We start from the raw sequence: 14,919 nt of genomic DNA, 5'->3' as shown, positions 1-14,919 counted from the left end.
AGATTCCATGGATCATAGAATAGATCATGAGGTCTATTAAGGACGATCGATAAAGCTCTATGTCAATATGATACTGACAATTTATCAATGGTCAGTTAGCGAAATTTGCGAGCACGGTAAGAATATAATTCTGAGAGTCAGTAGACAAAAGCCGCTACTTTTAGCGCGGCCTCCGGGCTGTCAATATACACAACTTTTTGGATAATTGTCGTTTTTTATGCAAAATAAGAGGATTATTAATGAATGCGAGTGTACTAACTAAGCTCTTAGAACTAAAAGAAATTATCTACACGATCCATAGAAGTCATCTAAGACCCGATCAATTGATACCGTTCCAGCATCGAGAAATAAAAGTTGGTAGTATGCCTAATGACCTCATGAACTAATGAACATATTAAATATTTAAGTAGCCGTCTGTGGTTTAAGATTGTCAATTCATAGGGAGTGTTGTCAGCATGTATCTCGTTGTGATTTATTGCGTTATCAACTTCGGTTTGGATATCAACAGTTTGATCGTGCTCAGGATATCATAGTTACGCATATCGATCCAATATTGTAAAGTTATCATTATCAGCTAGACGTGATCCCGGCTTTACGTAGCAACAATGAAGACACTTATTTTTTAGACTGTCATTGACCGCACCACTTCTGTCCATCTGAAATAAATGAAATTTCCAAATTATTATTTTTATTATATGTACCTACCGGTTAACATTCATATAATTTAAGCTTTGTTTTAACTAAACGATTTCGTGAGTAAAATAAAATAAAGGTTGACCAACCCTCTGAACCGTGTGTGGACTACGGCGGAACAAAAGTATCATCAAAGAGTACTCAGCAAGCTGGCTTTATACAATGAAAACGAATCATATATTATGTATGGGACTGCTTTATATACAGCTTACATCCGCCACCCGACGCAACAATACATTTGCACCGTTGATTGGGCATCAAACTGCAATTAGGCCGCGCGCACGTACATCGTTTTAATTGTAATACGCTTAATCGAATATCATCAGCGTTATTAGCTTTGTGCTCGAATTGCACGCACATGGCGCTATACAAATGAGCAGCGGATTGATTATGCGAGGATTGCGAGGTAACGAGCTTCGGCGGGTGATGGTACGACGGTACGCACCTATAGCGACTTGTTCAAGTGGCCAACAAGGTCAGTACATTAATACATTATGTATTTGTACAACCCTGGATTAAAGTTTTTTTTATTTCGGAGTGCCGAGGATTCTGTTGTGTCTCTCTCAAACTCTCTTATTAAATAAAACTCTGTCTTTAACAAAACACTTGTGATCGATCGACGATGAGTCACCTCAGTTGGAGAGGGTTCTAACCTCACTTTACCTTGTTCTGAGCTTTGAGGTGTAAACGTTTGCAAAGACGATATCTCGTAATCTATTACCGATTTATGATTTCGAGGTTGAATCTTATTTATTTTATTTGACACATTTTAATGGAAAATATTTAAAAAGTGATATAAAATAATTAAAAGCGATGATAAACACTAACTTCTAATCCTAACCTAGTTCGTGTTTCATCACTTTTCATGACTTTATATCACTTTTTAAAGTTGTGTTGAATTTTCATTGTGTTTAGCTACCGGTTAACAGCTAGGGAATAATATTTTTTTATTATGTGCATCTATATAAAAAGGTTAACATATTTTTTTTGGCTTTGCCTGTCTCACTGGGAAATCCTGTGTTGAGACAGACTAGTTTACAAATATTTTATACTATTAAAATAAAGTGCATTTTTCAATAAAGCAAAAATATTTGAGAAAAAATTTCAGGTTGGTATGTAGTGGAAACAATAATGAGATAAAGGATTATATTTGGGTGAGTTGACTAATTATTTCACGACCTTTTTCGATGATCCATTGTTTGATCAGGATTTTGTATTTTGTTAATATTATTCGATTGTCTTGTTTTTTCAGGTAGGTTATTGTATATTTTAGACGCAATGTATTTGAAATTTCTTTGACCAAATGATGTGTTTGTTTTAGGTGTTTGTATGAGTTCTATGGTTTTGTGCCTCGTGTTTACAATATTTTGGGTATTTTCATAAAATGTATGTGTTTTATTTTTAAACAGATGAGTTAAGATGGTTTTTGTGTCAATTTGTCGAATATTTAATACATGGAATTTCGAGAATATATCTGCAGTAGGTACTTGTTATTAAGGGAACTTTAAGAATATTTCATAATTATTTTTTGTGCCTTAGATAATGAATCTAAAGCTGATAGTGTTGCACTTCCCCATTCGATTATTCCATACTCAATGATAGATTGACAAAGAAAGTAATAAACAATTTTCATTGATTTGGAGTCTATTATGTTTCTAATTTTTTTGAAGAAATAAATATGTTTTCTAAGTTTATTCGTGATAAGTAGGGAATGTGTTAATTGCATAAGGTTCTAACTATATTTCCGTAACGCCATTCCAAGATAGGACCACGTGTCCACGTTATAATTAAATATTAAAACAATATATTAAACTAATAGCAGAAAATGTTGAATGAATTGTAAAAAATCGTCTTTGCAAACTTTGATACCTCAGAACATGGTAAGGCGAAGTTAGAACCCTATCCAACTAAAGTGAAAAACTCCACTGAACTACAAAACGATCAACTGTCACATACAAACAAAATGGCAATTGTAGAAGGTTCAAAGTGATGTTAGAACCTTGTAAAAAATTGGAAGCTTTAAAAACTTGATGTTAGAACTTTGTCATACAAGCATCTACGTAAATACAATACACATGGCTCTTAAAGTTATTCTGGTTATATAAATAAGCAAAAGAATTGGTTTTGTATACAAAAGTATTTTGTATTTAATTTTTAAAATAAATGTCAGTAACCTTGTCCAACTGAGATGACGAATAAGCTATGATATCTTAATTAAATGGACCAAATATTATGGACCCCGACCTTGACGTTGCCATTTTATTTATTATACCCCGGCCTCTACAACACTCGACAGCTAACGACATCTATGGGTAACCTAATATATTAATATAGTGCCATCTCTGGGTGAGCTCATACACTATTTTCATGTAAATCACAGATTCAATTAAATTTTAATTTATTTTTCAATCAACACAAGAGGCCTAGATTGAAAACTGTCGTCTTCGGGGTTGAGGTTTGGAGTGGACTTTGAACAGACCATGAGGTATGGCCACTATTATTATATCATTATTGGTCAGGGGCTTCACAAAACTGAAATAATAATAGAATTTGAATAGAACCACCTTAACAGAATTTAAAAATCACCTTTGGAATTTGATGAATTGTTCAAAATCTGTGAAACATCTCGTCCTTGATACATATTATTTATAATTTACAAATTCACCCACCATAACAAAGAGACATCCCTTGCATGGCGGGCGAAATAATATTTAAAAAGATCAACCCGCAAAAATAAAAATAAAAATAAAACATATAAACGTGGTTAAAACCACAGTATGAAAATGGCCTAGAAAGCCGAAACAGTTGTAACAATAATGTAATGTCCGATTTCAGAAAAGTGCGTATATGTCCGTGTATTTGTGTAATTGTCAACAATTGAAAGAACGCATTGTCATCTACAACGAGTCTATATGTTCGACCGAATGTCGAAAAGTGGAAAAATTTCCAAGATTTACATTTATTCTTTCATTCATTAGGTACCAAAAATGAAATTTAAGTAGATGTGTTTAAATATGTATTAATTTATTGTACTAACTTTAATTCATAAAATACAAACAAATTTACAAAAATTATTTAAGTAGTTTTTGAAGAACATTCCCGTGATTTTTTAAATCAGTTGAAAGTGTGTAAATTATCCTAATTTCATAATAATGTAACATAGGTTAACATTGCAAACGTGCGTCCAGCGTTAGTACGCGGTTGACATCCTATCACGTTCTTCAGTTACTTCAGTTACACAGCTCGGCTGTGGAACCATTTTCCGGCCTCTGTGTTTCTTCCCTCCTACAACACGAGTACCTTCGAGATCAATGTTTGTAACGTGTAGGTTAGTACCCAATTGTCACAAACCTGAACATCCCTATTCCTGCTATCCCAACTCTAGACGGAGTTTGCCAAAGTAAACGAAGGTCCCCCAATGTCCGCGCATAATAATCAAATCAGCGGTATTCAAGAAACTACTGCGAACAGGAGCGCACCCGCTCCCGGGGAATCTTTGAAGGAGTGGTTCATGGACTAGAGACTGGAAGTTACACTGGGCTGACATGGAACTAAATACACCCTTCAAAGGAATTTAACTCTAATTATTTAGTACGCACGCCTGTTTGAAGCACGAAGACTTCATTTCCAACATCACATTGACGATGAAAATTTGGGAAGAGACGCATTGAGCTAAGGATGGATTCCACACTTACAAGAGCGGGATCATTCGGATCAACTCACAAGGAGTCTGACGATTAATTTATGCGTCAACCTAGAGCCTAAAGGACACCATTAAAGTTTTCCATCGCCGTTCAACCTTCGATAAATTGCGTATGTTAATGTAAAATCTCTCAATAGGTAAGTTACACATTCTCTGTCTTGCCTTAATCGTAGCCTATATTATAAGAACCATGTTCGTACTTCAATTTACATTAAATTTGAATATTTTATTGTTTGAAAACAAAACTGCGTTTCATTCGTGAGTTCGTGTTCTCAAAGTCCCTCAGAACAAGATTATGATGCTCTAACTTTTAAACAACACATATTACTTGTGACATGTTCACTGTCGCCTCTCCTCAAACAGACCCTCCACGCATCCCCAAAGATGACATAGGCCGAGAGAGAAATTATTTTCCTCAGGGCCAGGGCTTCTAGTGTGAAGTTAATTTTGAAAATGCTAATATTTTAAACCTTTATGTTATGGAAGTAACAAGGTAACAAGGGCGTACATAAGGGATTTTTTAAATATATAACAGCACAAGAGTCTCACAGCTCCCAACCGTCTGGCAAGTGAGGTAGTTGGGATGGGATGGAGACGGGGAAGAGGAAATTGCGGAAGTACCTGGATATTCAGAACTGGTCACCAAACACAACCAAAGCCATTTCATGCATCGTTTCAATTCTGATTTGTGGTCTTACACCAGGGAGATACTGAAAGTATCTTCCACCCTGGAACGTGCCGCAAATACACTATAAATTATTTTTAATTTGATGTAGGTATGTTATATGTTGTGGTAATTAGAAGTCCCAAAAGCTTACTAATAAATTATCTTTCCTTATTAAGATTAACCAGAAATAAATACATGTATTATATTAGTATAGTTGAATCTCGACTATACTGCACCTTTATCTCCACAAAGGTTCTTGCTTCCTTCAATTTACTCACTATTTCTTCTAATCTCTAACCTGGATGAGGAAAGAATGATAATGATTATTTTTATCCGTTTCTTTCAAAATTCCCGAATTAATAAGTTGAGTCGTCGAAACCGCCATCTAGCGTCTGACTTGTTAAAACTGCTTTTAACTTTCCATTTGAAATGAAACCATATCTTACAAGTTTAGCTACCATGTGTTATTTTATTAAAAATTATTATTTCATATCCAAACGTATCATTAAATCGCTGACAGACCTGAAATTATCAAAGCCAAATTGCGTTACCTGCCCAACTATTCCAAATATAATTAATTTTGAAGGTGACAATAAACTAATTACTCTATTATAATATTTTGCTAGATTTATAAATGTTAACAAGCCACTGTTTTTATACATATTAATATTCTGTTCAATTCAAATATTCTCTGTTATTATAACATTCTATACCTTAATAGAATTTATTTTGTATTAATTACTATCTATTATCATAAACACCTCATACCTCGATTTATGTCAGGTCTTAAACAAACCTACTATTCATTCAACTATTATTACACTAGTAGATATTTCTTTTAATTATGTATTGTCTAACTGCACTTCTATTAACAGCTGTATCACTTGCAATAATATTGTGTACACATTACTTATTCTTCTGTGTACCACTGTTTGCTTATAATCCGATGTATCATTCTATTGTAAATGCCATTTTAAGGCGTAATAACTAAATAAAATGCATAGGAAAAAGTTGTGACATTTTACCAACAGATGGCTGGCAATTCAATTCATGCTATATTTAACAGATGGCTCTCTCTACGCATTTAAAAATAGTAATAATTTTGTTAATTCGGTACAAATTGTTGTATCCATCAATATTATTTTTTAAATAAGCATAATAAATTTATTGTTAATATTTTTATAATAAATTCTAAAATAAACAAAAAAAACTGTTTTTTCGCAAGATTTTAATAATTATTTTAAGAATAGACAGTACTTTATAAGTTTTTTACATTGTTATTACTACGAGAAAACACGATTTAATATAATAATATTTTTTATAATAGAGTGGTTTTCTTGAGTGGGGGGTTTTGATATAAATATATTTTGGAATGTTTGAATCTCTACGTCGTCTCCATAAAGCTTCTTGCTTTCTTTAGTTCACTCAATAATTCTCCTAAATCTCGTTTTTGGATGAGTATAGTGTGATCATTATCCTTTTTTTTCAAAACATCCTCAAGTTTCATGTCCAATTGAATGCAGTCGATACTGCCATCTGGCGCCTGACTGGTGGAAACATCTTTTAACTTTGTAACTGAAAAATAAACAAATTTTATTTACAAATGTTTTGATAAATTTCCAATAGATGGCTGTCACGCAAAAATATTAATAATTATAATGAAAAAAGCTTCCAAAATTATTCAAGAGATGGCGGACATATAAATTCATACTTCCACTAAGAAATATCTCACGTAAAATAAAAAAGTTTTGCTGATAATCTCACAGATGTCATTATTCTAAAATTCAACTTTTTTTTAATTATCTCTTTGAATTCTGTATATGGCTGTAAAAATAATTGACATGCATAAATTGACAAACATCACAATGCATTTTTAAAAAGCAAGGAGCGTATGAGCAAAATAAATAGGTACTGAAATAATATCTTAGTTTCTGAGGGTGTTTTTACTTACATGTCAAGGTTTGTTTTCTCAAGGCAGCACCAATTTCAGAGCCATGGTTGTCTAAAGCGACCCTCAATCCCCTGGTCACCTCCGAAGCAACTCCAACACTGCGAAGGTCGGCATCCAACTGTGATCCATCAGAGCCCCATTTAGTAGCACTGGTCAGCGTAAATAACATTGCAGCCAGAACTTTCTTCATATCGGTTACTGAATCTACAAATTAAACACAAGATTAGACCCAAAACTGAATAAAAACAACAGACTACGAAGTAATGTACACCCTTATCTTTTTTCATCTCATAAATAAAATTACTTTCAATCTAGTTACCATAAACATTTTACTTAATTATATTCCATTTTAGCAGTTATATTTTTAAAGAGCTCAAAAAAGATAATAAGGACGGGTTTCACAGAATTTGAACAATTTAACATATTTCAAAGTTAAAATTCAATTTCTGTGAAAGTTCAATTCACTTTCTATTATTATTTCATCACGGGCCGGTTGTTCACAGTACTTGGATAATAACAGTACTTGAATAGTACTTCAAACTTTGATAAATTGTTAAAATTCTGTGAAACAACATATCTTAATATGTCAAAAAGTATATGTTACATAAAAAAGAAAATTATCAATTCATATATGGTCATTACCCAAATTTTGGTTTTGACACTGATATATTAAATTATATTTTATAATAATTACCTTTTTGGACATCTGCCAAGATGCTTTTCACATTTTCTTCCTGCAAAATAAATTAATGGTTCAAAAGTAACTGTTTAATCAAAGCTTAGTGCAGCAAAGATAATATTTTGGAAATTTTGTCAACTTTATCAAAATTTGAATATTGAGTTAACCTGCAAAGGTTCTCCAGTGAGATTTTCAGCCACCAGCACTGCCAAAGCCTTGGCTCGAGGAGCTGTGAGGCCTGATGCAGCGTACAGTCCTGCAAGCACCCAGTCAGGGCAGGTGTTCTCTCCAAAACATTTCAATTTCTGGAAAACAAAATGACAATTAGCTTAGGTTTATATTATTTGCCCCTTTTAGTGGTTAATCTCGGGGATTAAGTAATAGTTAAGACTAAAAAATCAATAACAATATATTTATTATTACAACTTCGTGTATTATCTCTCAAACAATGTATTTAACTAAAAATAATGTTCGGTATTATTGTACTGATGGCAAGTAGAAAATCGGCTATTTAACTCACCATTTTATAATGTTATGTTACTTTTCGTTTGCCACGAAACAGTTAAAGCAAATGTTTTAGATCTATAAATCTATGTCTCAATATCTACATAAATAATAACACCAACAGAATTCAAAACGTCAAAAACGCCGAACTGTCAAAACAAGCCGTAGACAAGTCTTGAGTTGAGCGTTGACATTTGCCCCATTTACCCATAGACCTAAAAAGCATTATTTGGTCCATTAGCATTGATGTATTATTTAGTCTATGTCCATTAGTATTGAGTTTCTTTTACCACAGACTATATTATTATAATAGATTTATTACAATATTATTAACCAACTATTTCAGATATTTCAGATCTATATTCTAAACATAAATTTATGAACTATTTCAGATATTTCAGATCTATATTCTAAACATAAATCAACCATCTGATTCTAAATAGTATGGTAAACGTCAAAGTGACAGGGAACGAACAATGAATAGGATAGGGTTGCCATCCATCCTAATAAATCGGGACTCTCTCCATTATCGAGCCCTCTGTCTCGTCGTTCCGATAAAACAGAAAGAAAAACCTACAGAGGAAGCTACAAGCCAAAAATGTGTGTATTCTTGGTATACCTTAATTGTAGGTAATATTATTATTATTAAAATCGCTTGACAAACAGAGTCTAGAAACGTTCGATTTCAAGCACAAAACTGTTTTTTATTTAATTTGTAAATAATTTTATACTAAAGCAAAAAAGTTAATTAAGTGAAACTGTCACAGATTATCTTAGCTATAATACTGTATTTTTTTAAAGTTGTTTCCTTTACGCGTTCATACATTTCTATTGAAAAATATTTTTTTAGTTGTTTACATTTATATATTTAATTGAGTATTTTATTATTTTATTTGCATTCTACTCAAGCGAAACGATAGAAAAACCTTAAATTTATCTAAAGAATATTTGTTGGTATTCATAATGTACACCTATTCGTTATAAAGATTAATCAAAATAGTGATTTAGCATTAAACTTCGCCTTAATGAATGACTTTTTAATAATACGTGATTTTAACTTACTGGCAGAGTATTATGGATTCACTAGCACTTTTAGTGTAAGCGTTAGTTTTACATTTGCATGGTACATTTATTTTTGTTTAAAAGAAATACACCCTTTTTACGAATAACCTGAATATATTTGAACATATTCTACTAACACCACAGAAAGCGGAAAATGTTGCTTTTGTTGTAATGGAGGACTAAGCCATCCGAAGAAGTGAATACACTACACCTGGGTGGGACCCAAACGCGATGCCAACTCAGCCACTGACCGGTCTTTTAGGTAATATAAGTTATCAAAACGCATTATTTTGTTTGTAATTCTTAGAAAAAAAGTTTTACTATTAGTTCCTTTCATATTCTCTTCATAGGGGGTATTTTTCGAAATGCATTATTCTGTTTGCAAAATTTTTTGTGTTGATGTCAGTTTTTAGACCTTCAAAACTGTAATGTAAGTGACTGGGCACTCCAATAACACGTGAGAAATGTAGGTGTCTGAGAGGCCCTAAATAAATGTTAATTATTATTGGAAAAATAGGCTTCAAATTAGAAAGAATGTTTAAAAAAATGTCAATACAATAGTGTCCTGTCGCTTTAGTTCACTTAGTTAGAATGCTGTCAAAATGGAAATATAACGGTTAAGAGCGATTTCACGAAAAATATTATTATCGGTCTTTTGTACCTAGATGTATTGTAGGGTTCCATCTACGCGACATTTTTTAATCCGAAATACGGATTCGTATGCGCGGAGCTATTGGCTATTGTCCTACTGTCTTGTCAAAACGTGTTTACACGCGGACAACGCGGCCAAGCGCAATGGTGGGGGTAAGACGCTATCCTGCAGAGATAGCTTGCCCGTCGATCTCTGAGACAGTGTCTTGATTCATTGTTCTGTCTTCCAAACGACTGTTCACACTAGGACAGTGGGCGGAGCTGGGTCTACACTGCCAGAATGACAAAATCATTAACTGTTATATAGTCACTAAAAAAAACCATCTAAATTTAAGTTAATATATGAATAATTTTACAAGCTTCAGCAAAATGAATATTAAAAATGTTGCCATTTCGAAAACACAGCAATTTGAATAATAGGCTAGAAAAACATCTAAATTACTCGATATTCATGTTTTAAATTCCGTACTTTCAGGGAGTGACCCATTATTCTGACGGGGGGAAAGTAAATAGTTTAATTGATTTAGTGAAAATAATAAAATTGTAATTTATTTGATTTTATTTCTCCATGCATATCCAAGTTGCCATGATTTTTCGAATTCCGTATATTCTTTATTCATTGTTTATTATGTTCAGTAGTATTTACAGTGACAGCTTTCGAGTCACTTGTTATTTGAGTGACCTTGAAACATCATGGAGTAGCCACGCTGTTCATTTCTTGTGCCCATGACTTGCCGCGCCACTTCCAGATAAATTTCAAAATGTCTCCATTTAAGACAACTCAATACCCTAAAATAAAGTGGGAATTAACGTAAGTGAAGAAGACGTCAACAAAAATATGCGACGCGCGGCCTGGTGTATCGGATGGACCTAAGGTCTAATTTACCCTAGCGAATACTCAAAAATAAAGTGAGAATCGTGAAGAAGGCGTCTACAAACAGAATCGGCGAGAGACCCGGGGTATTGGACCAACCTACGGTCAAATATGCCCTGGCAGGCCTAGAAAATTGACCTTTCTGTGGGGTTTATTTTTTTTTATGTGACTACCGCACAAGAGTCCCAAAAGCTCCTAACCATCCAAGCCAGTGAAACTATGGAATCTCCAATTGGTGTATGTTGTGAGGCTGAAGGTAGTGGGGAGGGGAAAGAGACGGGAAGAGGATGTTGTGATTTAGATCTGGTCACCAAACACGGCTAAAGCCATTTCAAGCAACGTTTCAATTCTGAATTATGGTCTTACACCAGGGCGATACTGAGAGTATCTTTAACTCTGGAACGTGCCGCAAATGTGCCATATATTATTTTATCATATAAAAGTCAATCAATCAAATAAAATCGTATTACTAAAATCTCAGATGTTTTGAAGGAATTCACCAATTCATCGTCTAGAAAAATTCTGGAATCTGGCTAAAGAGGTTTTATAATTTTTCCAACCGTTTCATGTAAATTGTTTTAATGATAATGCAGGTCTAACATCCGTGGGTACCTGTCTGAAAATATAGTATTAAAGTTACGAATTCGTCGGAATAAATTAAAATGTGAACCTCGAGCAAACCCCCATTATGAGTCCTGTGTCGCCTTGAATTCTTATAACTAAAAACTGATTTCTTTTTTTACGGGCGTAGAATCGGCAATAAAAACCAACGACGTGTGTTTCTGTCGAAGCGTTAAAAATGGTCACACACCGTTCGGCGGGTGACGCAGATTAAATGGCGAATACTTAATACTATTGTGATCAGTGCCGGATTGTTCATTAGCATAGTAGGCCATTGCCCATGGATCCATGGGCCCATGAGTTCAGCGACAATGAACCAAAAATGCTTTAAAGCTTTCGATGTCCAATTGTAAGCGCAATCCGTTAGTTATTTTTTTGCTATAAATACATTTATTTTGAAAATTTTACACTTCAAAAACTATGTTTTTTGTTTGACTTAGGATTAAACCTTCCTACCCAGGAACTGGAGTCGATAACTGTACCAACCTCGCCAAATGCCGATCGGGTAGGACTGACATCTATTTCGTATATTAACTGCTGTAATGTCATCCAATTTCAGAGAAATGCGTATATATTCGCATGTGTGTACGTGATGGCTACATTGATACAATCCATTGTCATCGACATCGAGTCTTACTGCCGAATTTCAGCTCGATTGGATGTCGGGAAGTGGGTTAATTTCCACTTACAAATTTGCATTAATTCTTTAATTAATTAATTCACTCTAAAACAAAGGTGAACTTCAAATAGATGTACTTTAAAAAGTAATGTAGGTACGTAGGCGTAGGCACTGTGATTGGTTCAGCGTTTCTCGTTAAAAATAATTTTTAAATCAATTTTTCTGCGTCCTGTCAAATAAGACATTCTGGCACCGAAATAACCACTGAACACTTTCTTATCAATGTTGTAATATGTTATGGATTACTCGTAAATAATAATTGTTTATCATGCTTTTGTATTCTTACATTGGAATCTTATAAACTGGATTTTTAACCAACAGCCTCTTCAATTTTCTATGTTCTCTATGGGGGTAAATTGACCCTGGTTGAAAAATGCTGTAGGTACTTTATCACGTCTTGCAGAAGGAACGTTTTAAAAATAATATATAAACTAAACACGCGTAACAAAATGATAAAAAATAATATTTAGAGATTTGTTAGTACATTAAAATAACCAAAAATGTTTGGATTCGTGTCTTGCAATTGCTCGTTAGTAATAATGAAAAACTTAGTTAATAAGTGGCCACAGGGTTTAGTTCGGCACTGATCGTGAATACACAGCTGCTCTCGAAAAGAGTGGGTTTATTTGAATTTAATTTAAAGCGAGACATATCTTTATTCCACAATTTGAAAAAAATATATATTGCGGACACTGGACAGGCACAATCTAATAGTATGGATATTAGTTCCATGGGCACAGTGCATACACGAAAAGACGACGTATGATGACGGAAAAATATTAAGTAACCGCGAATCAAAAACTGTCTACTTGCTAGTAGTAAAGAAAACTGATGTGATGGATCGAGAGTCCCGCAGTCCCAACTGCTCCTAAAAAAGTCCCAAAGTGGAGCCAGTGAGACTATGGCATCCCCAATTGGGGTGTGTTGTGAGGCTGAACGTAGTGGGAAGGGGAAGGAGACGTGGGACAGGAAGGTAGGAGAGCACCTGGCTATTCAGATCTTGTCACCAAACACAGCTAAAGCCATTTAAAGTAACGTTTCAATTTTGGCTGGTGGTACACGAATACTGAGAGTATCTTCCACTCTGGAACGTGCCGCAAGTATACTACATATTATTTTAAATGAATAAATTGTGAAATAACGCAAATAAAATTTACTTGCGCACCCCGGGATTTCAACCCGCGATCTTCGGCTTGATAGTCGATAGCCATACCCCTGGACCAATGAAGGCTGTCGGGATAGATATTTCACGATAAAAATATTTATGTAGGTACTTACTTATTAATTTCTTATGAAGAAAAAATTTGTCAATCCTTTATAGAATACGAATTCAATTAAACGCCCTTGCGTTGATTTCATCTCTTAGGGCGCTGTACAAATTATTCAATCGTTATTATTATTTGGGGAGGAGAAACAGACTCAGCTATCGGCCATATGGAAACCGCAAAGAAACCACTTTAATGGTAATACTGAAAAACATAGAATGAATGACACAGACCAAATAATCAACACGTTTTACGTACTAGATACTTGCCAATTACGTAAAAAAACACTACTAAACAATATTTTTTACCAAAAATACTGATTTCAACAAACAAACTATCATTAATAGACCACTTAGACAAGCGTATAACATATAAACTCCGACGGAAAACACATGCTTTGGACAAAAGCGCTACAAATTCCAGGCAATGAAAACATTCAACAATCTTTGTCCTGATACAAAAAATGACGGAAACGAAAAACATTTAGATACAAAATGGATTAAAGAACAAATATGGAATATTAAAAACAAATAACATAAACGAATAAAACGTATATACGTAATAAACAAAACATATACAAATTTGCCGATTTTTTTTCCGCTAAATTGTATTTTATTTAATCTCAGTTTTATTGTATTTTATTTCAATTTATTATTTTACATTATATTTTTATTGATTATTATTAAATTGTAAAATGGATGCCTCAGCACGTGTAAAGCACACAGTGAAGCCCACACTATCAAATAATGTTTTAAAATCTAAATAAAAATAGCAAAAGTTGGTTAGTTTGAGCAGACGTCAATGAAATTATTAGCATATTACCCATAAAATCAAACGCAACACACGTTATTTTGATAAACGAATGTTCCCTACTGTTTTATTACAAGGCAATTTAAATTTTCTCTAACTATTATCCTATTATGCACTAAGAATACTCTCGACTCTAGGAGAACGAAACAAGACCACAAACTGGAAAATATTATAACATAAACCAATTTCACGGAATGCCATTACTTTACTAGAGTACATGCAGGGAAAACTTCGAAGAGATGATTTCTAACAAATCCTTACCTGGTGTACTTACCTACCGTTAGTGTTCTTCAACCGCCGGCTTTGGTTGTACTTTGTAAATGCACAGTGCTCTATTCTATATAAGATCCTTCAGAATCCAATTATGCTGTTAATGTGAGTCTTCTTTTATATTATTTAAACGAAATAATTTCGGTTGTGATGTGATTTGCAACAAATTAATACGATAATTTTGAATAACAGAATAATTTAATAAGTTTGAATAACAGAATAATTGAATAACAGAATAATTTAATAAGAGAATAATTAATTAACAGAATAATTAAATAACAGAATAATTGAATAATAGAATAAATTAATAAGTTTGAATAACAGAATAATTGAATAACCTAATAATTGAATAAATGCGGTTTGAATAATTGAATAACATCACCTTTTCGCATTGTTATTATTAATACCCATCCCATGTTTAAATGTAAGCCTAGAAATTATTTTAAAAAACGCTTTTTGTACCTTTAAGTAGTTGAACTTTATCATAACT

General features: G+C 33.4%; 1 protein-coding gene across 1 annotated transcript; it reads right to left on the bottom strand.

The window, feature by feature from the left end:
* Nucleotides 1-6,289: 6,289 nt before the first annotated feature.
* Nucleotides 6,290-8,353, bottom strand: LOC149417224 (COMM domain-containing protein 4). The gene is made up of 5 exons (XM_089639960.1): nucleotides 8,214-8,353; nucleotides 7,861-7,998; nucleotides 7,709-7,748; nucleotides 7,015-7,218; nucleotides 6,290-6,638 (listed from the first exon to the last, which is right to left on the bottom strand). The coding sequence occupies exons 1-5, from the start codon at nucleotides 8,214-8,216 to the stop codon at nucleotides 6,448-6,450; spliced, it is 576 nt and encodes a 191-aa protein (XP_089496086.1). The 5' UTR covers nucleotides 8,217-8,353; the 3' UTR covers nucleotides 6,290-6,447.
* Nucleotides 8,354-14,919: the final 6,566 nt, after the last annotated feature.

Source organism: Hesperophylax consimilis, chromosome 15, assembly GCF_061612785.1.
Source record: "Hesperophylax consimilis isolate HC1 chromosome 15, BYU_Hcon_1.0, whole genome shotgun sequence".
Lineage (NCBI taxonomy): Eukaryota > Metazoa > Arthropoda > Insecta > Trichoptera > Limnephilidae > Hesperophylax > Hesperophylax consimilis.
Note: the sequence above shows the minus strand (reverse complement) of the source record. Positions and strands in the feature narration are given on the sequence as shown.

Coding starts and splice junctions, on each gene's coding strand:
- LOC149417224 (XM_089639960.1), bottom strand. Junction 7,219..7,708: donor CTTGGCAGATGTCCAAAAAG/GTAATTATTATA, acceptor TTTAATTTGTAG/ATTCAGTAACCGATATGAAG. Junction 6,639..7,014: donor GAGAAAACAAACCTTGACAT/GTAAGTAAAAAC, acceptor TTTATTTTTCAG/TTACAAAGTTAAAAGATGTT.